General features: G+C 43.7%; 1 protein-coding gene across 2 annotated transcripts; it reads right to left on the bottom strand.

Moving 5' to 3' along the window:
* Nucleotides 1-127: 127 nt before the first annotated feature.
* On the bottom strand, nucleotides 128-23,648 carry INCENP (inner centromere protein). Of its 2 annotated transcripts, none has more exons than XM_083575963.1 (18): nucleotides 22,767-23,648; nucleotides 18,864-19,008; nucleotides 17,171-17,278; nucleotides 15,288-16,006; nucleotides 13,830-13,866; nucleotides 12,100-12,127; nucleotides 11,466-11,556; nucleotides 8,221-8,272; nucleotides 7,632-7,746; nucleotides 7,411-7,548; nucleotides 5,396-5,505; nucleotides 5,189-5,309; nucleotides 4,731-4,853; nucleotides 3,883-4,055; nucleotides 3,294-3,408; nucleotides 2,990-3,088; nucleotides 1,577-1,727; nucleotides 128-444 (listed from the first exon to the last, which is right to left on the bottom strand). In XM_083575963.1, the coding sequence occupies exons 2-18, from the start codon at nucleotides 18,998-19,000 to the stop codon at nucleotides 242-244; spliced, it is 2,520 nt and encodes an 839-aa protein (XP_083432089.1). In that variant the 5' UTR covers nucleotides 19,001-19,008; nucleotides 22,767-23,648; the 3' UTR covers nucleotides 128-241. The 2 variants fall into 2 exon arrangements, with proteins under 2 accessions (XP_083432089.1, XP_083432088.1); XM_083575962.1 differs by lacking the exon at nucleotides 22,767-23,648 and adding an exon at nucleotides 22,293-22,443.
* Nucleotides 23,649-23,660: the final 12 nt, after the last annotated feature.

Here is a 23,660-nt window from a genome sequence, read left to right as displayed (position 1 = left end):
AACTACTATACCACGTAGACTCTTCCTAGCAGTTCAGTAAGTTAAATATAGGCCAAATGATTTTCACTCATCCTTGCCAATTTCAGCTGGCAATCTGTACTCTCTTCTCCCCATCAGAGACAAAAACTGCCTTAGAAGTGCAACATTTATTAATATAAACAAGAAAAAAGGGACTCAACATTTAAAACAGAAATACATTTCTTGAACAAAAATACCACACATCCATGAGATCTAGAAAACATCATATCTTTAAAGCATATGGTACATTTCTGCCACCTGGGAATGGTGGAGAGTTCCACACTGCAGAACTGGTGCGTTTGAAGTAACGTGGCTTGCTCTTCTTGAATATTTCTTCTAGTTTAGGGCTCTTCACAACTCCAAAGAGGACAGTGGTGTCAACTGGTTTGTAATACTGATGTATAATTGCCTGGCTTAGTAGATTTCCTAAGGGAAAGAAGAGCAGCGTACAGTCAGTTGAAGCCAATTAACCAAGTTTTATGTGCCATTAATAATGCTCATGAAGAACTCAACTCAAAGATAGTAGGTTGCATCCAATGAACCTAAGAGCCTGCTGGATCAGGCTAATGGCCCATCTAGTCCAACATTTTGTTCTCACAGTGAACAGATGCCTATGGGAAACCAGCAAATAGGATTCAAGCACTATGGTTTCTCGCAACTGGGGACGTTCCACTGCTCTTGTGAAAGACTTTCCATTAGCACAGTCCATTTTTTAAAAAAAGGCCAGCATGGACTGAATAGTCTTTTTTAAAAAAAGAAAGGTGCCCTTTCATTATATCCCAGACTCAGCTTTACAGAACAGAAATACTGGGCATCAATACAGGGATGTAATTTTTATAATGTGTTCTACTTTTCTATACAGTAAGCCCACAACTTATGCAAGGGTTACATCCCTAAAGCCAAAATTGCATCTAGTCAAAACACATTGGGTTAAATGCCGGGTGGGATTGCCAATTTCATTTCCCTAGAACCCTGCCCCCTTTCTAATTTTTTTAAATTGTGATGTGTATAAAGCTGAATGCACTTAAGTTAAATGTGCATAAATAGTGAGCTTATTGTATTAATAAAAAGGTAGATAAATAAATAGATAGATAGATAGATAGATAAATAAATAAATAAATAAGATGATGATGTACTATATATTCTCAAACGACTTGGAAGTACCAACACCTGATTCCTAGCACTTTCCTAAGTTGCAGGCTGGAAGTTTGAAAAAAGTTATCCCCCCCCCCGAGAACAAAGAAGATATTAATAAACACTCAAGTACTTGAGCATAAACATTAAGTAGACAGCATTGCAAGCTTGGTCAGACTAAAGGTTCGTCTATCCCAGCATCCAGTGGCCAGCTAAATGCCTCTTCCTCCTTTAAACCTAGTATTCAGGGGCATGCTGCTTCTGAACACACAAGTTCCATTCAGCTATCATGACTAATAGCAGCAGATAGACAAATTCATGGAGGAAAAGCTAGTGGTCTTCGCACCTTCACCATCACACCTTGAAGCAGCCCATTCCATACAGTAATATAAGGAAAGATCAGCTATAAAGGATTCAAACTAACCAGTAGCCCAAGCAGGTATGGGTTTGCGGGGTTGACTCTCATCATCTGTTGAATCATCACTGTTCAAATCCATTCCGTAATTATTCACATCAATCTTGGGCTGTTTAGGGCCTTGTGGTGTCATCGGGTAGGAATTACAGCTAGTAGAGTTCTGGAAAGAAGATGAGGAGAGAACTAAGTCACTGGGTATAGAACCAGATTTTGCTGGCAAAGTTACAATCACGGAATTGTAGAGTTGGAAGGACCCACAAGGGTCATCTAGTCCAAACCCCTGCAATGCAGGAATCTTTTGCCCAACATGAAGCTTGAACCCACAACCTTGAGATTAAGAGTCTCATGCTTAGTGCTGTTGCACTGCGCTAGAATCTCAATACAGCCTTTTAGGAAAGAACTTATTCTATCAGAAGAGCATGATGAATCACCACCACCTGACAAACTACAAGTCAATATGGCTAGCTTCACCCAGCAGCATGCCCCCTCAATCAAAACACACTGCAACCAATCATGCCCTAGGCCCTCTGATCTCTCGCTCCACCAGCAACAAATCTCTTTTCAAAGTTAAAGAAGCACAACTTTTCTGACGATGGCCACATCATTATTCTTTAAAGGCCCCTTCTTTTATACAGTACAGCTTTCTCCGTTGAGATAACCAGCTGTCAACCAGCAAGAAGCTGACGCAAAAATTCCAAATTCCAGTTAGCGTTAACAGTTTATTTTCACACCAACTATAGCAAACCCCACTTGCCAACAGATCTGTACGTATTCTCGAATGTGTAACATGTGTCTAAATATTCTTCCTCATTCACAACTTTCTCCTTTTATTGGAGTGTGTGTTTTAAATTCTGCCACTGCACTTTCATGTTATGTCTCTGCCTACGAAATCCAAGGGGGTGAGGGAGAAGAGATGGTAAGATTCTCAAAATTATCACATGTATGCAGTAAGTTTACCAAGAAGGGGAAATAGGGTCAGCAACAAAAGAACCCCCCCACACACACAAAGTGGGGAGCAGCACCTCAATATTTTGCAATAAAATTTTACAGAAAAGTATATGATTTTGGCCTGCTGCCCTTTTCAGGGTTTAAGATATATTGCTCCATTTAATGTAGCTGTTCACATAAGAGCAGCCTTCCCCAATCTTGTGCCCTCCAGGTGTCTGGACTACAACTCCTATCATGGGAGCTGCAGTCAATCTAGTGCTCCAGGTTGCAGAAGGCAGATTTGGAAATAACTGGGTCAGAAAAACATATGTGGGACTTTACGTTCAAAGCCTTTATTAAGTGGCCTCAAGGCACACTGAAGGTAATGTACTTCTGTGGGTAGGCCTGTGCATTGCAGCACATGCTCTCTTATAGAGCAAGTGAACAGGGCCATCATTACTCCTTTCAATGCCTGATCTGTGGTTTGTAGCTCACCTCGATAACCACTGTTGTATTCAGTTGTTTGCTGGAAGCCTTGGCCTCAGCCTCAGAAGCTGCTTTCTCTCGCTTCTCTTCTTGTTGCCGCTGTTCCTGCTAAAACACAAAAAGGCCACACAGTGCTGTTGATAGGTCACTGCTCCCACCCTACACTTGATGACACAGTGCGCTCCAGGAAGAAGCATACAGGGTCTGCCAATTTAAATTTCCCCTAAAGCAACCGGACCCAGACTTGGGGAGCTGAAAACATACCTTTTAGTATAAGGAATATATTCATGTGAGAAACATGAGAACCACTTACCAATTTCCTCTCCTTTTCCTCTAACTCTTTTCTGAGTCGCTCCTTCTCTTTGGCTGCTGCTAAAACCTCTTTATGCAGCCGAGCAGCCTTCTCCTTCTCTTTCTGTTCATGCTCCCTTGCAGACAAAAGACACTTCATTACCATCCAAAGAAAGAAGGGGATCATGACCTGTACACCCAGCATTATCTTGGGCAGCACTCCCAACAGCCTGTGGCATACACCTTGGGGCTCAAATCATTCCCCCCTCACAGCTTCATCCATAGCCATATTTTTTAGATTGGTGAAAAGAACACCTACCCTTTCATGGGGTGGGCGACTGTTGCGGCCTGGCCCAGCTCCCTGGGGGTGGGAGAGCAGCCCCATCCTCCCTTTGGTGCTAGCTGCTGGCTTCAGCTATGACTGGCAGTGGGGGATGATGGGATCGTCTGCCATTTTTTAAAATTTAAACTGGCCAGTATTAGCCTTTGAAGGGGGCAGGGCATCAGCGGCAGACCGGGAGGAGCAAGTCTTCACTCTGCCCTATATGGACTGGCTGTGCTGAGTGACTGGAAGCCTTCTCAAGTGGGTTGCTCAGTCATTCTGTTCTTACCGCTGTGCTTGGAGCCTCTCCTGTTCTCGCCTCTTCTCTAGTTCTCTCTCAGCAAACAGCTTTTTCTCCCTTTCTAGTTCCAACTGATGCTGCTCTGCAATCTTTCTAGCCTTTTCTTGTTCCTCTTCTTCCCTTTTTTTCTGCATTTGCTCCTTGTGCCTTCGCTCTTCCTCCTGAAAAGATAAGCACAGCAGGCTAGTGCTATTGCACTCATGCCCTGCTTTGGGACTAATAATAATAATAATAATTAAAAAAAAAAAATATTTATACCCCGCCCATCTGGCTGGCCACTGGGATGAAAGGATACTGGATTAGACAGGCCTTTGATCTGACCCAGCAGGGCCCTCCTTATAAAACAAAAAACTTTTCCAACTCCTCTTAGTATAATGACCTAAAGAGCTGTAGTGAAGTCATATAGATTATGCATAAACATCTGCATGGCATGAATCAAATCCTCAACTCCACCTGGGACAACCACCCTGAAGTATTCAGTTGCTATTCACCTATGTTTCATAGGTGAATAGCAACTGTGAATACTTCAGGCAAGACAAACTTATGAACTAGACTTAGATTTCTAGTAAAGTTTCCCCTTCAAGTTGTCAACCTCTGAAGCTTGATGAAGAGGCAGACATTTGTTTATTTTTTTAAGATCCTTAACTGGAGCTATATACTATGCTAAAGTAGCAGTTACCTTAAAAATCACTACAGATTTGGTGACCATGAAAGACATAGAAATACTTGAAAGAGTAGCCTCTTCAAGTCCTGCAGCTACATGGCTTTGAATTTAGCCTCAACAGGGGTGTGCCTACTGTCCTACATGGCCAGCCATCCCCACACCCTGCCCTTACCAGCTGCAGAGCTCTTTTTTTACGGGCATCTTCTTCTTGTTTCCGCCGGGCTTCAAGTTCTTCCAACTTCTTGGCAGCTACCTTCTTCTTAACTTTGTCCTCTGCCAGTTTTTCCTCACGCACCTACAATAGGTTGTGTATATCATGTCATTATACAGGTCATGTTTCTTTTAAAAACAAGATAAGCCTAACACAGTAATGTAAGAGATATGTCCTTTATAACGTACCAAACACTCTAAGCCCTTCACTGTTTTCACAAGACAAACACACGGAGGTAGGGACTTGTTGGGTTGATAAGACTATCAGCACAATCCTAACCAGGTCTACTCAGAAACTAAGTCGTACTGAATACAATGGGGCATATTCCCCTGATGAGAGTGGTTAGGATTTCAAAATAGATAATTAAACTCTGAAGAACACACGTTTCCAAAATGCTCTCTGGCCATATTCATGTTCACCTTCTCATTTTTCTCCTCATGCTGAGCAAGCTTTTGCTCAAGCCGCCTTCTCTTCTCTTCTTCCATCTGCTCTACCCGTTCCCGAGCCTGCAACACCTTGCGAAGGCGATCTTCGCGCTTCCTGATGGCACACAGGAGTTCAGTTAGAAAAAGCTCCAAGGCAGAACTAGGAAAGGAGTAACTGGAAGGATGTCTATGGATGCATACCGCTTTATCTCCTCCAGCCGCTGCTTTTTCCCCTCCTCCAGTTTCTGCCTCCTTAGTTGTTCTGCTTCCTCCCTCTTTCTTTGAGACTCTAACCGTTCTCTTTCCTTTTGCTAGGTAGGAACGGAAGTTCATTAGCACACATGAATAGAATGATGTGTCTGTTAACAGTTACTGTAATATGGAAACCCACCCCCAGTAGAAGACAGGCAACAGAACTGGAAGGAACTATTCTCTCCACTGTGGCAAATGTTCCTAACAGTGAAAACATCCTTTGTAGTGAAAGTGTAGCAGCTACAAAAAGAGAGCACAAATTTAGCCACCAATTTTTCCAAAGAGCAAGATAGGCAAGAACTGCTCAATCCCTCACAATGCCTGTTCTACACTTCTTCCCTCACCCCCCCCAGCTAAATCACAGCAAACAGTTAGTGATTAGACAACACTCTCTATAGTACTTGAATGCATTGTTAGACCTAGAGCATGCATCTTTTACTTATTTCAGAAAGGCTTTGATGCACCTTATGGTGGATTGGGTAGGAAGAATCACATAGCAACAACACACTGGTAATTTCTGTCTACCTTCTTGAAGTATTGCACCCTACACTTCCTAATACACATGCAGTCTAGAAATGCCCAGACCTCAGACAAGCCATCAAGTGATTTGACAGGTAGATCCAGCACAAGACAGGGCTCCTTTGCCTTCAGTTACATAGAAGCAGATGCTATTTCCACTATCACCATCACACAATATTGACAGAAGCAACACACCTGCAAAAATTCTTTCATTTTGGGCACTTCTGTCAATATCCATGCATTAATAGAACTTGTAAGGAATATAAAAATGCAGCAGCCAATATGATTGGGCTAGCTCATGATTAAAAAAAAAAAAGTTTGATCTACTGCCTTAGATGAAAAAAACGAAGCTGATAGCTAACCTTAGCCTTTTAATCTGCCCAAATTAAGCTATGTAGTTACTTTCTAACAAACGTAAGGAAGGAGGAAAATAGGCATCCCTGTTTAGAAGGAAGTCTTCCTGAATTCAATGATCATACCATGTAAGTGTGCATAATGGAAGTGAAAAAGCTCTGGACCACCAGAGCCAAGGCCAAGTCCACCAATGAAAACTGAACCAAGATCTCAAGAATGCATCTAGTTTCTTTTTTGCACTTTATTCTAAACTTAAAATAATTAAACAGAAAAAATGTTAAGACATTCAAGAGAAGAAATGGCAGTTATTGATTATCGTGTTTTGAAATGGTTGTGGCTTTCTTACTACAGGGAACAAAATAGCACAGTGCTACTACCCATTATCTACTTTTTAGTAAGATTACCCTAATAAGCACTAAATAAAATGCTAGAATTCCACCTTAAAAAGAGGAAGCAATGTTAAGTCACTATGCAGGTTAAGAATGCCATTAGATAACACACCATGTTAATGATATACAAATACAGCTACTGTGAGACCAAATGTTGTTACTTACAACAAACCCCCGCTGTACGAAGAGAAGATTGAGAAATAATTAATGCCTTTGGAAGTTAGCACCCAAATTATCAGTATTTCATTGCCAACAATACAAAAGGACTAGACCACTAGTTGATATAGGATTTGCCCTATTCAACTCTCTTCACCAAATGACAGCAATCTGCCATGCTTCACCAGTCAAGCCCTGTTTAACCCAAGAAGAAGTAATGGATTTAACCAAATGGCATACAATAAACTTATGCTAAAAGATCACTGAAAAGCTAAGCTATGGAGTGGGGATGGAGTAATTCACAACCTGCAGTCAAAGACATAAGCTGGTTAGCTCAACGCAAAGGAGAAATGTTGCTCTCATCCAATCCAATGCCAGTCCTTTCAGTCTCTTAAGCCCTCTTACTCTTACAGCTCCTCCTTCCCTTAAGCCCATGTGAAGCTTTTGTACAATTTATTTCTTACATTTACATCCATCCTTTCATCCTAGGAACTCAAGGTGGTATACATGGATTTAAAAACAAAACAAAACAGGACTTCACTCTACCTGGGGAGTGGCCTGGATAGGAGTGTTTTGTTTGATGAATGATTTCATGGTTGCACTTCGACTCAAAGAGCCAGGGGTCATCATGAGCACTCGGTTCTTATGCACTGTATGCAAGAATGTCTTGAAAGGACGGACAACCTGAAAAATACAGGAAGTGATCAGTCCTTGGAAGGCAAATGATGGGACCTGGTTTACTCCCAAAGATGGAATTCTCGACTTACTTTGCTGGCAGGGCACTGAGGAGATACAGCCCTTTTCCTTGCAGGGGAGAAGTCCTCCTCTGAGTGCTGTCCTTCATCTTGCTCATAAACTGCTCTTTTATAGCTTGGCTTCCTCCTGTAAATATTAAATATTAATACAGGGCTCATTTCATAGGATGCACCAGCAGAGAAATCAACCACCTCCTTGTCTCAAAATTACCATGGGAAGTACAGGACTCTGGCTCCATTCTCTGTTGCTTAGGGTCCTTTGAGGCCAGAAGAAATATAGCTGCTCAGTTAAGTATTTTAATTAACTATCCTCTCACATAGGAGCTACCCATCAACCAGCCAATGGACCTGCTCTCCTATTCTCATGATGCTTACAGTCTTCTCTGAAAATCCTCTCTCTCCTCACAGGAGAAAAAAACTGTAAGAATACCCATCTTGTATCTTCCCTTCACTTCCTCTCCTTCCATTCTTCCACTGTTTTTAGATCCTAGCACCTTCAACCTGCATACAGGTGTCAACCAAACAGAACAATTAAGCACTTAATCCTCAGATATCATCATCTTGTTTTGCTCCATGGAGGTTTTGTCCGAATAAAACATACCTAGCACTCTGGGGCTGCTTTTGCACCTCATCAGTCCTTTCAGAACTTCCCCCTGCATACAGAGAAAGAGAGCTACAATTAGTGATGGTGAAAGTGTTTCATGTAGCAAAGGCCTGAAGCCAAAGTTGTTTAGTCAACAAATGGATGAATACTTATAATTGTCAGGGCAGAGTTATTATTAATTATTATGATTATTAGACCTATACCACAGATCTCAGGGCAGTTCACACCATAAAGTTACAATATAAAAAAGGCAAAATACATAATAAAAATAAGAACAGAAACAAACCAATAACCCCCCCTTTCCACAAAACATTTAAAAGGGAATCGGTGGTAATCAGCCAAAGGCCAGGTTAAGGAGAAACATTTTCGCCTGGCACCTAAAGGTGTATAATAAAGGTGCCAACTGTACCTCCTTGAGGAGAACATTTCACAAATGGGGAGTACAGTACTGTAGAAAAGGACCATTCTCATGTTGTAACCCTCTGGACCTCTTGTGGAGGCACATAAAGAAGGGCCTCAGAGGATGATCTCAGGGTCTAGGTAGGTTCATATGGAGACAGGCAGTCCTTGAGGTATTGCTGTTCTGAGCTGCTGAAGGCTTTATAGGTCAAAACCAGCACTTTGAATGGGGCCCAGAAACTAAATGGCAGCCAATGCCATTGAATTCTGCATTAGCTGAAGTTTCCGAACCATCTTCAGAGACAGTCCAGCACTGCAATAATCTAACCTAGAGGTTTACCAGAGCATAGACAACAGTAGTTAGGCAGTCCCTGTCCAGATAGGGGCACAGCTGGGCCACCAGCAGAAGCTTATGGAAGGCACTCCGCACAACTAAGGCTAACTGAGTCTCAAGAGATAGGAATGGATCCAGAAGCACCCTCAAGCTCCATACCCACTCCTTCAAAGGAAGTGTAACCCCATCAAGAGCAGGCAACATCCTAGTCATTTGGTCTAGGGAACTGCCCACTAACAGTGTCTCAGTCTTATTTGGATTGAGCTTCAGTTTGTTGCCTCTCATCTAGTCCATTACTAAGGCAAGACAACAGTCCAGCACATCCACTACCTCTCCTCCAGATGTAAAGGAGAAGTAGAGCTGTGTGTCACCAGGATATTGCTGACAATGTACTCCAACCCTCTGGATAACTCCACTCAGTGGTTTCATGTAGATGTTGAACAGCACAGGGGATAAAATCAAACCTTGAGAAGGCTCCCACACATTGAAGGCTCCATGGAACTGATGAACACTCCCAAAGCAACGCCCTCTGGGAACAACCATCCAAGTAGGACCAAAACCTCTGCAAAGTGGTGCCACCCACCCGTAGCTTGGGCAGCTGCACCAAAATGATACCATGGTTGATAGCATTGAAAGCCACTGAGAAGTCAAAGAAAATTAACAGGGACAACATTTCTCCTGACAGTGGTCCTCACACAGGGCAACCAAAGCAGTTTCTGTGCCAAAATTGGGCCTAAACCCCCAATAGATATAGAAAATCAGTTTCCTGCATAAGTGCCTGGATCTGATCCAGGAAAGAGACACAAACAACTGGTTGGTAGTTACTTAGATTTTCCAAATCCAGGGAGGATTTGTTAAGGAGTGGTTTCATCACTGCCTCCTTCAAGTAGGCAGGGACTAGCCCCCTCTCGCAAGGAGGCATTAATCACCTCCCTGGCCCAGCCAGCTTTCCCCTCCCTGCTAGTTTTTAACCAGTCAAGAGGGGCAAGGGTAAGAGCCCTAATGTCACCCTGACCAATCCAAGCACCTTGTCCACATCCTCAAGCTTTACCAACTGAAACTCATACAACATAATAGGACTAGCCAGTGCTCTGGACACCCCATGAGATTCATCTGCTGTAACAGCAGTCAAGATTTTCTCCCCAAAATGCTTTGCAAACAGGTCACTGTCAGCTACTGTTGGTTCCACCACCTCCTTTGGGCCAGAATGTAAAAGGTCCTGCACTAGCCAGAAGAGGATGCAATGGAGGCAGCAAATTATGTTGTCTTTGCTGCCTTCACTGTCACTAGGTAGGCTTGACGATGAACCCTCAGCACTGTTTGGTTGCATTCAGCTGGATCTTTCCTCCACTTACGTTTGAGTTGTCCCCCAGCTTGTTTCCTTGCCCTAAGCTCTGGAGTATACTATTTACTTCCCTTATAGACATAATTCTGATTTCTAGAATTTCAATATGTAGCAAATCAAGCTTGTGTAGACTCAGTACATTGGGCTGTGTATTAATGAAATGTTTCTTTTAAAACAGAATACTAGTAATTGGATTTTGCAGAAGTGACTTGGTGGAGCACTTCCTGAGTATGCCTGTCTTATGCTTATTAATGGAAGCCCAGATGGGTTTCTTCACTTGCTTTCCAAGTTTATACTGAACAGCAAGAGGTGAAACCTACTTTAGACTAAGCATATTGCCAATACATGATGAGATTTCATCCTTATTCAGCAAATATGCAGGAATACATTCTGTGAGTCTCTTGGGACCTGGCACCTGCCTAGCAGGCAGGCATCTTCCAACATACGCAAGACCCTTTTTCAGTTGGGCAGGAAGAGGTTGATCTGAAAGTTGGGCATATTGACATTAGTCCCTTGTCATGGTCAGATCACTTCTGGTTGAGATTTATGAGGATGGTTTGGCCTTGGAAGCTGATGGATCCAGTAGGTTTCCAGGTTGCTCCAAGGGATTTTCTGGCTGATATGACGTGTGCTCCTGTCAAAGCTCTGGCTGACCTCTGGAAATCTGAATGGCTCAGGCTCTTAACATGATCACCCCTGAGCGCCACTTCATGGAGCTCGTTTGGCTCCTTAGTATACTCCAGAGCTTAGGGCAAGGAAACAAGCTGGGGGACAACTCAAACGTAAGTGGAAGAAAGATCCAGCTGAATGCCTGTGTATGTGACATAACCAAGTTTGCTATGAATTTTTATAGGACCCTTCCTTTCCAAAACCTCATGGCAGCATACAGTGCTTCCTCACATTTTTTCAATGTAGATTAGTTCAAGAGAAAACTGGCTGAAGCTCACCTCATTAACTTCATGGCCAAACTAGGATTTGAACCTGGACTTCTCAGTCAAACACTAATACACCATCTACTATACCACATTGGCCAGTCAAGTCATTATTTTTGCTTGAGCAACTGAGCATCTTGCAAATAATAGGCTTGTAAACTTGCCTTTCCTCAAAATACATTCTATCCAACTCACCGTTGACCTCTGCTACTTAGCCAAGGAGTATACTGACCTTTGTCATCTCCATCTTGTTCCACAGGTTTGATAACTGCTTGCATACTGGCCTTGTGAGAACGAAGGGACATGCGAGGGTTCTCATCAACCTGCAGCAAAGGCAAATTCCTTCTCAGTACAAGCCCCTCCCATAGATGTGTAATCACTAGACAACTAAGTGGGCCCTTTAACGATTTAGCACAAATAATGTTAGGCAGACTAAGCCCCTTCGAGTATCTCTAAAAATGATGTTGGCACTTCAGTGAGAGCCATAGGAAAGAAGGCATTCTAGGACAGCACTCAGGTTCACTAATGTGGAATCCAACATGCGCAGGCTCAAATGATGCAATCATGAACTTCAAAGGATTGACTGCAGATTAAGTCTGAACGTGCAGTTTCTGTCAAAACATCTCATCCAGCATGTCAGTGTTGAGCAGGTCTGGAGGCAGGACAGATGTACCCTGAAGATGCACCATGGAATGCCATCCAACTCTTCCATGCACATTACACTCACCCTTGCTTGAGTCTGGATGGTTGCTAACCACACAGTTCTACCCAAAAATGAGTCACATAGAGTTGAGTCGGGCTTACTGCTGGGTAAATGGGTATTGGATTGTGGCCTTAAACTTCTTTTAGTCTTCTTTAGAACTTACCTTCTGAGATGATGGCTCTATCATCAATCTAAGAGAGAAAAGGTATGCATATTTTTAAAAGTAAAAACTTTGCAAATTCCTTTCATGCTTCTATCTTGCAGCATGAATTTTAATTGGTCTTATCATTTCATTGTATCTTTAAATGCATTGAAGTAATGAAATGAAGTTATCAACCTATCAGCTGAACTCTAGCCTCAGCTCATACTAGACTACAGAAAGCCCATACAACACCTCACTGCTGCCATGCTTTCAAAAATAGATTCACCATTTCCTTTCTCTTCTGTCTGGGTACAAGTCTAGTTATTTAATACAATTTCTGCAAAAAATACATTGTGTATGTGGTGTCACTGACAACTTGAAACCTGGGCAGAGGAGGGTGGCCAAGATGATAAATGGTCTGGAAACCAAGCCTTATGAGGAACAGTTAAGGGAGATGGGTATGTTGTATTGAAGGCCTTAAAGGCATCCAGGGAAAGTAACAATACTGGCATTTCTTTAGGTTGCAATTCATAAATTATATCAAGAAACCTTCTTACCGATCCTGCAATGCTTCAAAATGGCATGAAGCATGGCCGGTCAGGGGAGATGTAGGAGGTTATAAAAACATTCAAGTACTTCACTATAATGGCAGCGAAAAGCTTAGCGTCCACATTTATAAGTGCTATTGGTCTGTACAAGTCCACTTTTGTGGAATCTTTACCCAGCTTCAGAGTTTCTTAAAGCATAATGTCCGTTCCTTCCTTTTGCAAGATAGAGTCTACCTCTGCTCTTTTAACAGCAGCACCTGAACCTTTTACATTAAGCGATTGCACTTTCACCAATCTATAAGGTTCTACCATAATGTGGAGGGAAGTTCAGTAGGGCAGAAAAGAAAAGAAAAGAAAAGGAAGGAAAAGACAGAACTACCATGAGGGGCTATTAATAGGGTCGAGAATAGTAAGACTTCTACTGTCAGAATAAGTACCTAGACTTTGACAAGATCTATAAATAAAATAGTGAACTCTGTAAACATAATTTGCCAAGAATACAGGCTTGGAGTCTCTTGGAGTTTCACTTGCTCAGGAGTCTATGAGCCCACTCTAAATCCACTGGAGACAGTGAGATTCATGGTCCTGTTGATTATAAATGCATCCATACCTCCCCCTCCCTCTTTTTTCAGGTAAATAATGAATGTTAAGGTTTTTCCACCTATTCTTCTAGCCTAAGTGATAGATAATCAGTTGTCATTTGGAGCAATTGAATTTCAGACTGGTTTTCAAGGGCTGTATTCACAGCTTCATTAGTTGTTTTGGAAATTTCTTTAAGGTTCCTGATAGCGTGTCAAACCATCTTTCAAAGGGGGCTAGAGTAGTTCCCCAGTCTGAAGCTAGCACTTGCTGGATTTAGGTTATATAAGCATATGACACTCTATCATCCCACATTTAGAAAGCTGAGCTCCTGCCTTTTTGTTGATGTGCCATTTGAGAGCCTGAGGCCTTGTCCAAGCCCTCAGAACAAATGCTTCCTCCCTTAAATCAAGTTTTAGCATTTTGCTTTTTGGACTTTATAGTCCCCGGAGCATTACCTTATTGGAGCTGTAAACTGCTGTATGTTAAATCACTTTTTAAAAGCCCACTTGATGTGTTTATCTTCTTGTGGTAGTTATGCTACCATTTAGCTCCTCAGTTAGCCACGTCTCCTAAATTCATCACTTTAAAAAATAATAATCTAAGTTTCTAATTCCAACTCACCCAGATTCAGTAATTTCTTCAGCCACAGCAACATGACCTGAATGAGAAGAGACATGAGGTTACATCTCCAACAAAGTCAAACATCCGCAGAAGCATCCTGGCTCTTACACTGCACCTCACAATATATAACAGCATCCTGGACCTCCTTAAGCACCACTGGGATCTACCATGGGCTAAGGGACAAGTGCTCAAATTTTAAAATCTTCAGTACTGGAAAAATCATTTGCTGTGACTGGAAAAGTTTTCGCTAATTCCGCCTGGTAAGGAGTCTGAAACACATTCTCAGACAGACACCTGACAATGGTTAATTTATACTCCAGGACTACTTTCTGTAGCATATACAGAATGCATTAGCTTCCCTACATCACAAAATTGTCAGCAAGCAATAAGCAGAATGCAGGTGCTCCTTTTGTAGCTGGAGGATGAGAGTAGGATGTTGTGATGTGCTTTGTGAGGCAGTGTATACAGATCTCCTGGTGGCCACTATTTTTCTTTTATTTAAAATGTTTATTGCCCATTATTCACTGCACATGCTAATTCCAAAGCAGGTTACAAATTAACACAAATCTACACACATCACTGGCAGGCATCCCAAACATTTTATGACCATGCCTCTTCTCATTGGAGAGCCAGTGTGGTGTAGTGGTTAGGAGCGGTAGTCTCGTAATCTGGGGAACCGGGTTCACGTCTCCGCTCCTCCACATGCAGCTGCTGAGTGACCTTGGGCTAGTCACACTTCTCTGAAGTCTCTCAGCCCCACTCACCTTACAGAGTGTTTGTTGTGGGGGAGGAAGGGAAAGGAGAATGTTAGCCGCTTTGAGACTCTTTAAAGGGAGTGAAAGGCGGGATATCAAATCCAAACTCTTCTTCTTCTTCCTCCTCCTCATTGGAGCCTCTGGCTATGCACACATTTATGTAAGCACCTGGCAGTGATTGTTCCACAGCAGCTTCATGTCTCTGGATCACTTTCCTCTGAGATACAAAGTTGATGCATCGCCCCAAACTGGCAGAAGACCTACCTTCTCAGCTGGCAACTGATGGGCAGCAAGTATGGGACGTTTTGGCAGCATCCACCTATCCCAAGAACCAACTATTGCTAAGTGCCCCCAAACCTAAATGATAGCAGTAGGTTTCCCCTAGATGTACTTAAGGCCTGCACCACATGACTTAGGATAGGTTTAAAAAATAGGAAGCAGGTGTTTCAAGACAAAGTCTCACTGAGTATAGAGTAAAATTATTCCAATACATCACCTTCAATTTTAAACCTTACTTTTGCCTTGAGTTATTGGAAACTACAAAGGAAGTTATCAAGAGAGTGGAAAGAAGCCTAACCAAAATAATAAAGAAATAAATCTTAAATATTGGAAGCATTTTGCAGTTCATATCAAGCTAGCCTGCTACAAGGTAAAAACAGCAACACTTTTTTTTGTACTCTTATCTCACATTATTGAAACTTACAACTTTCGTGCCTAGCAGATAATGACCGCTGGGATGTTTTCCGCTTTGACAAAGACTTCCGACTAGATCTCCGGATCATTCTTTCCCTTTTAGTACTGAGTGAGTATCTCTCAGCCATAGAAGCTCTGGAGGACTTGGAGGTCCTGCTTAGGCGGACTGAGCGACGGTTTGCTTTTGAAGTGGTGGGTGCTTGTGAGTTCTGGTTTAACTTCTGAGCAGCCTCTGATTCAGAAGCCCAGCTGTCCTCTTGGTTCTGGGCACTTGGTTCTTGGTTCTGAGTGCTGGATTCTTTGTTTTCAGCGGCACCGGGTACTACTGCTATTTTCATCTTGCATATTCCCCGTCCCTCTTTTATTTCGGCTTCAGGAGTTTCTTTCACCACAAGGCAAGTTTTGGTCAAAGGTGATCTCTTTATAGGAGACCCCTCCTCAGATAATTTAAGAGTCAAATCAACTGTATCTGTCTGAGGTAGCACTTTTTTTGCCTGCAGTTCTGCACTACGCCTCTCATTAGCACTGATTACTACTAGTGGTAACCGATCTTTGGCTAAATTGAAAGATAGTTTCTTAAGAGGAGCATCTGAGACGCTGGCAGATGAGGCAGCCCGAGATCTAGTAACACGATGACAAGGGGAGGCATTCTCTACATTAATTTCCAAGTTTTTCCGACTTCGGGTAATCCGTTTGGAAAATAACCGAGTACTCTCTCTTCTTGACAACCTGATAAAAGAAACACATTGTAAGGAAAGCAATGGGGACTAAGCTCACTGCATGCCAAAGCTGGCAGAAATGGAGTCATAAAACCAATTTGGTGTTGCAAGGGACAATAGCGTAGCTGAACTGAAAAATCCTAGACAAACTGAGTGAGAAATGTTACATCAACAATTTACCACTCTCGCTCTCCAGGCTTCAGGAAGCTATCTGCAAGCCTTGCAAGCCCAGTGGGATTTCCCGTGGGCTCGCAAGGTTTGCGAGCAGTAGGCTGCAGACCGAAGCCCGGGGCGCGCCCCGGGCTTTGGTTCCCCGACCTGGTTTGGAGGCTGGCGGCGGGGAGAAGTGCTTCTCCCGCCACCAGCCCCACAAGCTCCGGGGACAGCAGGGAGGCACAGCGCGCCTTCCTGCTGTCCCCCGACTTGGTCTGAAGGCTGGCGGCGGCGGGAAGAGCGCTTCTCCCCACTGCCAGCCCCACAGGCTCCGGGGACAGCGGGGAGGCGCAGCGCGCCTTCCTGCTGTCCCTGGACCTGGTCTGAAGGCTGGCGGCGGGGAGAAGAACGCTTCTCCCCGCCGCCAGCCCCACAAGCTCGTGGAACAGCGGGGAGGCGGAGCGCCACCAACCGACCTGGTTTGGGCTTCAGGCAGATATCAGCAAGCCGTGGGAGCCCGGTGGGAAGTCTAGGTGCGTCCTATGGGGCGAAAAATACGGTATATATCATTCAAACCTTGGGCTGATGAAATTACTGTGAATCAATATTTATTTTAAAGATTTATACCTTGTCTTTTGATTCAGGATAACTATGTTGCTTACAACAGACTAAGAGACTGGGTGATGGACAGGGATAGAGAGGGGGATTCCTTTCAGATTTGCAGTCCTGGGACACCTGATAGATGGAATTAGGAAAGGCCTATCTTTGTTGTGATGTGCTTTGTGAGGTACTGTGTGGAGATCTCCTGGCGGTAATTATTTTTAATTTTAAAAAACATTTACAATCCATCCCTCATTACAAAAGCACAAAAGGACACATTTTAAAATCTTCAAAACATATTTAGCTAATCAAATAAACATTGCAACCCAATCTAGACATTTTCCTGAAGTAACAACTAGGAATTTTAAACATTATCTTCCAGATTATTCCCTGCTACTTAGCCCACAAATACATTCCCTACCTCTTTGTAGCAAAGTGATCATTCTTAACAGAAGAAAAACGCTTCTTTTTCCTATGACTCTTCTGTGATGGTGTTTTTGGCATCAGCTCAGGTTCATCACTGGAGCCACTATTTTGAGATAAGAGCAGCAGTTTAAATTCTGGTCTGCCAAGTGCCTTTACCTAGGAATATTGCCAACTACTCACTGAATGGCAATTTCTTATTTCAGACCAATTCACACAATTCATGCTGTAGGATTGGAACAATCAAGGTATCGATTCCTACAGAGGTCAAGCTATTGGAGACCGAGAATGTCAACATTTTCCTCAGAAGCAATGGCTTGATGACAGGTTAAAATTGCAGGTATCCCACTTTTATTCAAAGTTCATCTTTCAAGTTCTCATTTTGGTAAAGAATAGGAAAAAACATTGTTTGAAGTTCAGGATATTGTTTGCAGCTTGGGATTCTTTTACCAAAGCCAGTCTGGTTTCTGACCCTGGCACAGCATCAAACTTCCTGAAACCCAGAGACTAATGACACTGAATAAGATGGTAGCCTGATACAATAAAATTCTGTACTGTACTACATCTGACGGAGTAATCACTTTGTTGTATACTCCCACATGAGAAAACACATTAATACTGTAACATATTCTCTAATAATATAGCATATGAGAATTATATGCCCTACAATTGTAGCTTTAGCTTCCAAGTATGTAATCTTGCTTTGGGGTAAAACCAAAAAGCTCAACAACTTCAATCCTAAAAAAACTTTGTTCGGCCCTCACGGCCCTTCACTTCATCAAATCTTTTTGAAAAAAGTTTGGACACCACTGACTTATGGCAACCAGCTAACATCCAACCAGAAGCATTCTCTGCAGACTGTCTTGCCAGAGTAGTGCAGGCTCTGGTTATCTCCCGCTTGGACTACTGCAATGTGCTCTATGTTGGGCTACCTTTGAAGGTGACTTGGAAACTACAACCAATCCAGAATGCGGCAGCTAGAATGGTGACTGGGAGTGGCTGCCGGGACCATATAACACTGGTCCTAAAGGATCTTCACTGGCTCCCAGTACGTTTCCAAGCACAATTCAAAGTGTTGGTGCTGACCTTTAAAACCCTAAATGGCCTTGTCCCAGTATTAATAATAATTAATAATTAATAATAATAATAATAATAATTTGAATTTATATACCGCCCTATACCCAAGGGTCTCAGGGTGGTTCAGTATACCTGGAGCATTTCTACCCCCATTGCTCAGCCCAGACACCAAAGTCCTCCTCCGAGGGTCTGCTGCTGGTTCCTTCACTGCGAGAAGCGAAGTTACAGGGAAACAGGCAGAGGGCCTGCTCAGTAGTGGCACCGTCCCTGTGAAATGCCCTCCCTTCAGATGTAAAGATAAAAAACTACACAACTTTTAGAAGACATCTGAAGGCAGCCCTGTATTGGGAAGTTTTTAATATGTGATGTTTTATTATGTTTTTAGATATGCTGTAAGACACCCAGATGGGTGGGCTGTAAAATAAATAAATAAAGTAAATATATTTTCCTTGCACATTTACCGTTGCCTTTATTTAAAATTAATCTAGCATGGGTGACAAACCTAGTCTTAACCTATGATATATACACAGTTTATGGGCTGTTGTGATTTCAATGGATTCATAGAACAAAAAACTCATGCTTTGGGGCACCATTTCTAGATCTCTTGCTCATACCTCATAAACATCTTTTTAGCCTCTTCAATAATCTCATCCATCCACACACAGTCATTGTTGTCAATATTTTGTAGAAATTCAGCAAGTTTCTTCCTTGCACGTTCTTCCGGCATCACTGGGTTCCCCATCTTCCACATGGCTTGGCCTGCAAAAATGAAAGAGACTTCTTGCTCGAGACACAAAAAACAAAAAACAAAAATCCATTGATCTCCCCACAAAATGTTAGGAAGTATATTGCAACAATGTAAAACAGCATCATGTTGCAAAACTCAAATGGTTTTCTCAACCTTCTGCCTGCCTCCTGTACCTCAAGGCCACTCTACATCTTAAAAACAGAAGTGAGCAAAAGGCAGCAGGGTCTGTGGCTTTCACTACACATCTCTTGCAAAAAATATATTCAGACAGCCAGTGTCTCAACTGCTGCAACCTCTCACATGTTCCCATTAAATATTGTTATAGTGGTGGTGGGGAACTATACCCTAGAAATTATTAAATGGTTGGATTTTGATTACTGGAATGTGAAGGGAGAAATATAAGCTGCAGAGAAATTCCTGAGCTAGCCTATGCAAAATGACCTGGCCAAGCTAGGGCTACTAAAAAAAACACCTGTCCAGAGCTGCGAACAGAGAAAGGTATTTGGAAGGTTGCCATGGTAACTGTGTTTGAGGCAACAGGAAAAGGGAACCTGGTAGCAATGGGTACTGGGAAGAAGCAGGAAGAGGGCTGGGATCTATCTTTGGGTGGGCTATCTGCAGAGTTGGGTTGGAGAGATGCCTTGGACTCCAGGGCTGCAGTGCTGTGGGCTACAAGTTCCTTTTGAAATGACCATGCTGTAACGTCTGGAATCCCTCCATGCAGACTAAAAGTGTAAATAGGTGAATAAACCATATTTCTTAAAGCTACAACAGCCTCTGCCGTGTCTCAATTTTCCAAAGGAACACAGACACTGGGTGAGTGCCTGGAGCCCCATGGACTCTTGCCACCATTCGGCAGAGAGAAGGGTAGGCACCCAACTATACATCATTTTTAATTTTTTTAAAATACATGTTGTCACATATGCATTGGGACAGGAGGAACGCATACTTCTGTAATGTGTGACACAGCCCTGAGGCTGCAATCCCATGTCCCTAAATGCCACAAAATAAAATTGGTCTTGCTCCAAGTTAGACACAAATTTACAGTGTTCAAAATTAGTCAAGCGCCGAGCATTTTGCACCTATCGGCCACTTGCGACCAAGTGAAGATGCCTAGATGCCAGGATGGCACCTGACACCGCCACCATCTGGAGGTGCATGTCTGGAGATCTTTGGATCTTGACTGTTTCCACACACTAATACCACATCCTGTAGAATTCTATCAGTTATATTTTACCTGTACAATCAGAATGAATTTCAGGAACCAAAATGCTTTTGCTGTGCAGCCTGAGCAGGAGTGGTGAACTATGCTATACAGTGGTGCCCCGCAAGACGAATGCCTCGCAAGACGGAAAACTCGCTAGACGAAAGAGTTTTCCGTTTTGGAGGTGCTTCGCAAAACGAATCTCCTATGGGCTTGCTTCGCAAGACGAAAATGTCTTGCGAGTTCCTGCGGTTCCCCCCCCCCTTTTCTAAGCCGCTAAGCCGCTTATCCGCTAAAAGCCGCTAATAGCGCTAATCCGTCAATGGGCTTGCTTCGCAAGACGAAAAAACCACTAGACGAAGAGACTCGCAGAACGGATTCTTTTCGTCTTGCGAGGCACCACTGTAGTTAACTGCTGTAGCTTGCCTCCACTTACCCCACCACACTGCCCTGCTCACAGATGTGAAAAATATGTTATGAATGGTCTGTGTCACTGTTAAGAAAAATAGGCCAATATATATGTGGACTATCCCTGGATAAAGTGACTTTTCTTCTTTAGGTTCTCAAAGTTCTGAACCTAGCTCAAGTTTGTCATCTGAACTAGCCAGATGTTTCACTGATAATCACAGCCAGCCAATCCTTTGAAAGACTTTAGAGCTGTCTTACCCAAAATGGTAGTTGGGCATTCCATTTTGGTGCCTGTAACCTTGGTTTAAGGAACCATTTGGTGCCTAGTATATATTTTTGAGTTTCTAGCACTGTCTAAATGCACTTGCTTGAGTATTAAGGCCCTCACTAAACACAGAACTACTTCTGAATAAGGACACACACAATTGTAGTGCAAAGCTGTAAACTTACATACAAGATACATGCAGTAATAATCTCAGTTTTTACCTAGCATTGGTTTGTGCAAATGTCTTTTTCATAAATGCTCCTCCTGATGTTAATATCCAGTGGATATTAAGCAAGCACTCAACCTATTTTTTGCACTACACTTTTCACTTTTACACCTCCTTCAACGCTAGCTTTTCCTCCCCTCCCTATGGCCATTTTGCATGCTTCTCCTCCACCCACCTCCTTACTGCCATTTCCGCTTTCCCAGAAATTCAAAAACATCACACACATACCCACAAATTTATATTTTAAATAGATAAAACCTATTCCACAGTTGAAATGGGAGCAGTTAATAGTAATCAAAGGAGAAATTCAGGTGCTACCATATTGAACTGGGGAACAGGTACCTCCCAATAAAAAAGCAGTCAATCAGAAAAGACAGGAGTCCCCATTCTTCCTAGTCTGAATCTTATTTAATATGCAAACTTTTTAAAAGAACAGTTTTTGAAAAGCACAATCACTCTGTATGCAAATCAAAGGAATGCTAGCCTTGGCATGAAGCTGAGTGCTGGAAATGACTTGAGAGACGTTTTCTTAACAGAAAGTATGTTAATCTTCACCAAGCCATAGAAAAATGCTACAGAATTGTTGTAAAACTACCTTACAACTTAGCTTTCTCTATTTCTATGGATGATTCCAATTTCCCCAGGAAAGGGAGACTTAATGATGGTTTATACGGAAGCTACTTTTTCTAACTTCAAATTCACTCTGCCTTTTTGATATCTCCATTTTTCTCCTCCCATTCCTCCTGTTCGGGCTTGCCCTGCTAAATTCAAACGGTACCTGGCAGCCAAATACGGAAACTAAGGGACTCTCTTGCTACTGAGAACGAGCTGATGGAGAGTAAATACCCCTGAACTTGCGTATGCTTACAATACCTCCCCGCAGCCTGGTCTGACCCTCAGCCCACCAGCTCCCGAAGGAGTCGCCAAGCAGCCTGGCATCCCCTCCGAGTAGTTCCCAGGCTGCAACCCTATAAAAGACCCGCTTACCCATGAGAAAGTTCCGCTGCACTGGGTGGAGCTTACTTCTGAGTAGACATATTTATTATTATTATATATCGATACCACTTTATATTTTAAAAAAATAAAATCTCAACGCGGATAACCACTTGATGCTTCTGCCTTTGCAGCCCCCTCTGGGGAAACACCACGGGCGCGTAGAAGTGAATGGTGGGGTGGGGGTGGGGAAACCTACTGAAGCCCAAGGAGAGCATCCTGCAGCGACCAGAGGAAAAAGGAGGCGGAGCACCAGCAGCAGCTACGACCTCTTCGCGCACCAATTTGCATTCGAGCCATGCAAAAATAACAGGTTTTTGTAAGCTCCTGTCCATTCCCAAACACAAGCCCTGGTCAGTAGCACACTGGTGTTACGCAGAAAGGCCATGGACGAGAGTCAGTGAGAGGGGCGGAATGGATGACGCCTCGAGGGCCGGGTAGAGATGCCTGGAGGGCCGCATTTGAACCCCGCCCCACGCGCGCAGAGCTCTGTAAGGCTCCTCAGGCGCCCCTCCGCTCCAGACTCCCACCACGCCCGCCAAGACGCCACCTACACCCTCTCCCCGGCTCTCTGCCGCAGCCGGCCGAGCAACGGCCGGTGTCCCCAGCAGACCGACCTCCGAAAGCCTCCCCTCGCGCCCCCTTTCTCCCCCTCAACGGCTTGTAAACTCACTTGGGCTGGGCCCCCGTCGCTCCGCCGCAGGTCCCGTTTGTCCGGCCGCCGCACGAGCCGGAGAGCGCCTCACGCCAAGCGAGAAAAACCGCCCAGGGTTCGGTACGTCAGGCACGCCGCCCGCTCCTATTTTCAAAGAGCGTCACCGCCGCCGCGCTCCAATGGGAAGCGCGGTTTTTCAGAGCGGCGCCTGCTATTGGCTCAGACGCGACTGGGCGAGCCAGGAGGGGAAGGGCTCGGAAGTCTTTCCACCGGCTCACTGCCTGACTTTGAGTTTCCGCTTCGTGCTGCAGGGAGGGACGGAGGGAGGGAGAGGGCGGGCGCGTGGAGGTGAATGGTGCGTTCAAACGGGGGTTTTAAACATCAGCGCGGGTAAACCGGAGGTAGCCGTTCGTGCTTGCTGCAACCTGAGGCTGTTGGCTTTTGGGGAGTTTTCAGCAGAAAATAAAAAATGGGGCAGGTCTGGGAAGAAAACCACCGCTGCACTTTAAAAGGGCTTTAACAGCCCCGACATATTTACGTTTGCATTGGTAGGACAACGTTCTCGTTTCCTTTCCATCGCGCACGGACACAAATGTGAGCTTACAAGAGCCCGACCTCCTTTCTTTGCTGGTCCAGCTGCCCAGTCCCAGCTCCCATAAAGTCCCAGACTTCTCCTTTGGCTCCAATAAGTAGCTGTGCCCTCATTCCTCCCCCGCCCCCCGCATCAAAAATCAAAAATAAGCAAATAGTCCCGTCATCGAAGAAAGGAATGGTCAGTCTGTACTATTTTAAAAAATCTGAGTTCGGGGCTTGACAGACTAGGAAAGAGTCCGTCTCCCTGTTCATCTCGGTCCGGCTGATGTTCAAAGGGGTGGGGATGCAACGTCCTCTTTAAGATTTAACTTACAAAGG

Source organism: Podarcis filfolensis (assembly GCF_964270895.1).
Source record: "Podarcis filfolensis genome assembly, chromosome: 1".
In the NCBI taxonomy this organism is placed as follows: domain Eukaryota; kingdom Metazoa; phylum Chordata; class Lepidosauria; order Squamata; family Lacertidae; genus Podarcis; species Podarcis filfolensis.
This window is presented reverse-complemented; position numbering and strand designations above follow the sequence as displayed.

Excerpts from the sequence above, each read along its gene's own strand:
- INCENP (XM_083575962.1), bottom strand. The coding sequence starts at position 22,428 with ATGGACAGGAGCTTACAAAAACCTGTTATTTTTGCATGGCTCGAATGC. Across the intron at positions 13,867-15,287 it reads ATCTGCTAGGCACGAAAGTT|GTCATGTTGCTGTGGCTGAA; the intron begins GTAAGTTTCAAT and ends CTTCTCATTCAG. Across the intron at positions 4,056-4,730 it reads AAAAAAGAGCTCTGCAGCTG|GAGGAAGAGCGAAGGCACAA; the intron begins GTAAGGGCAGGG and ends TTATCTTTTCAG.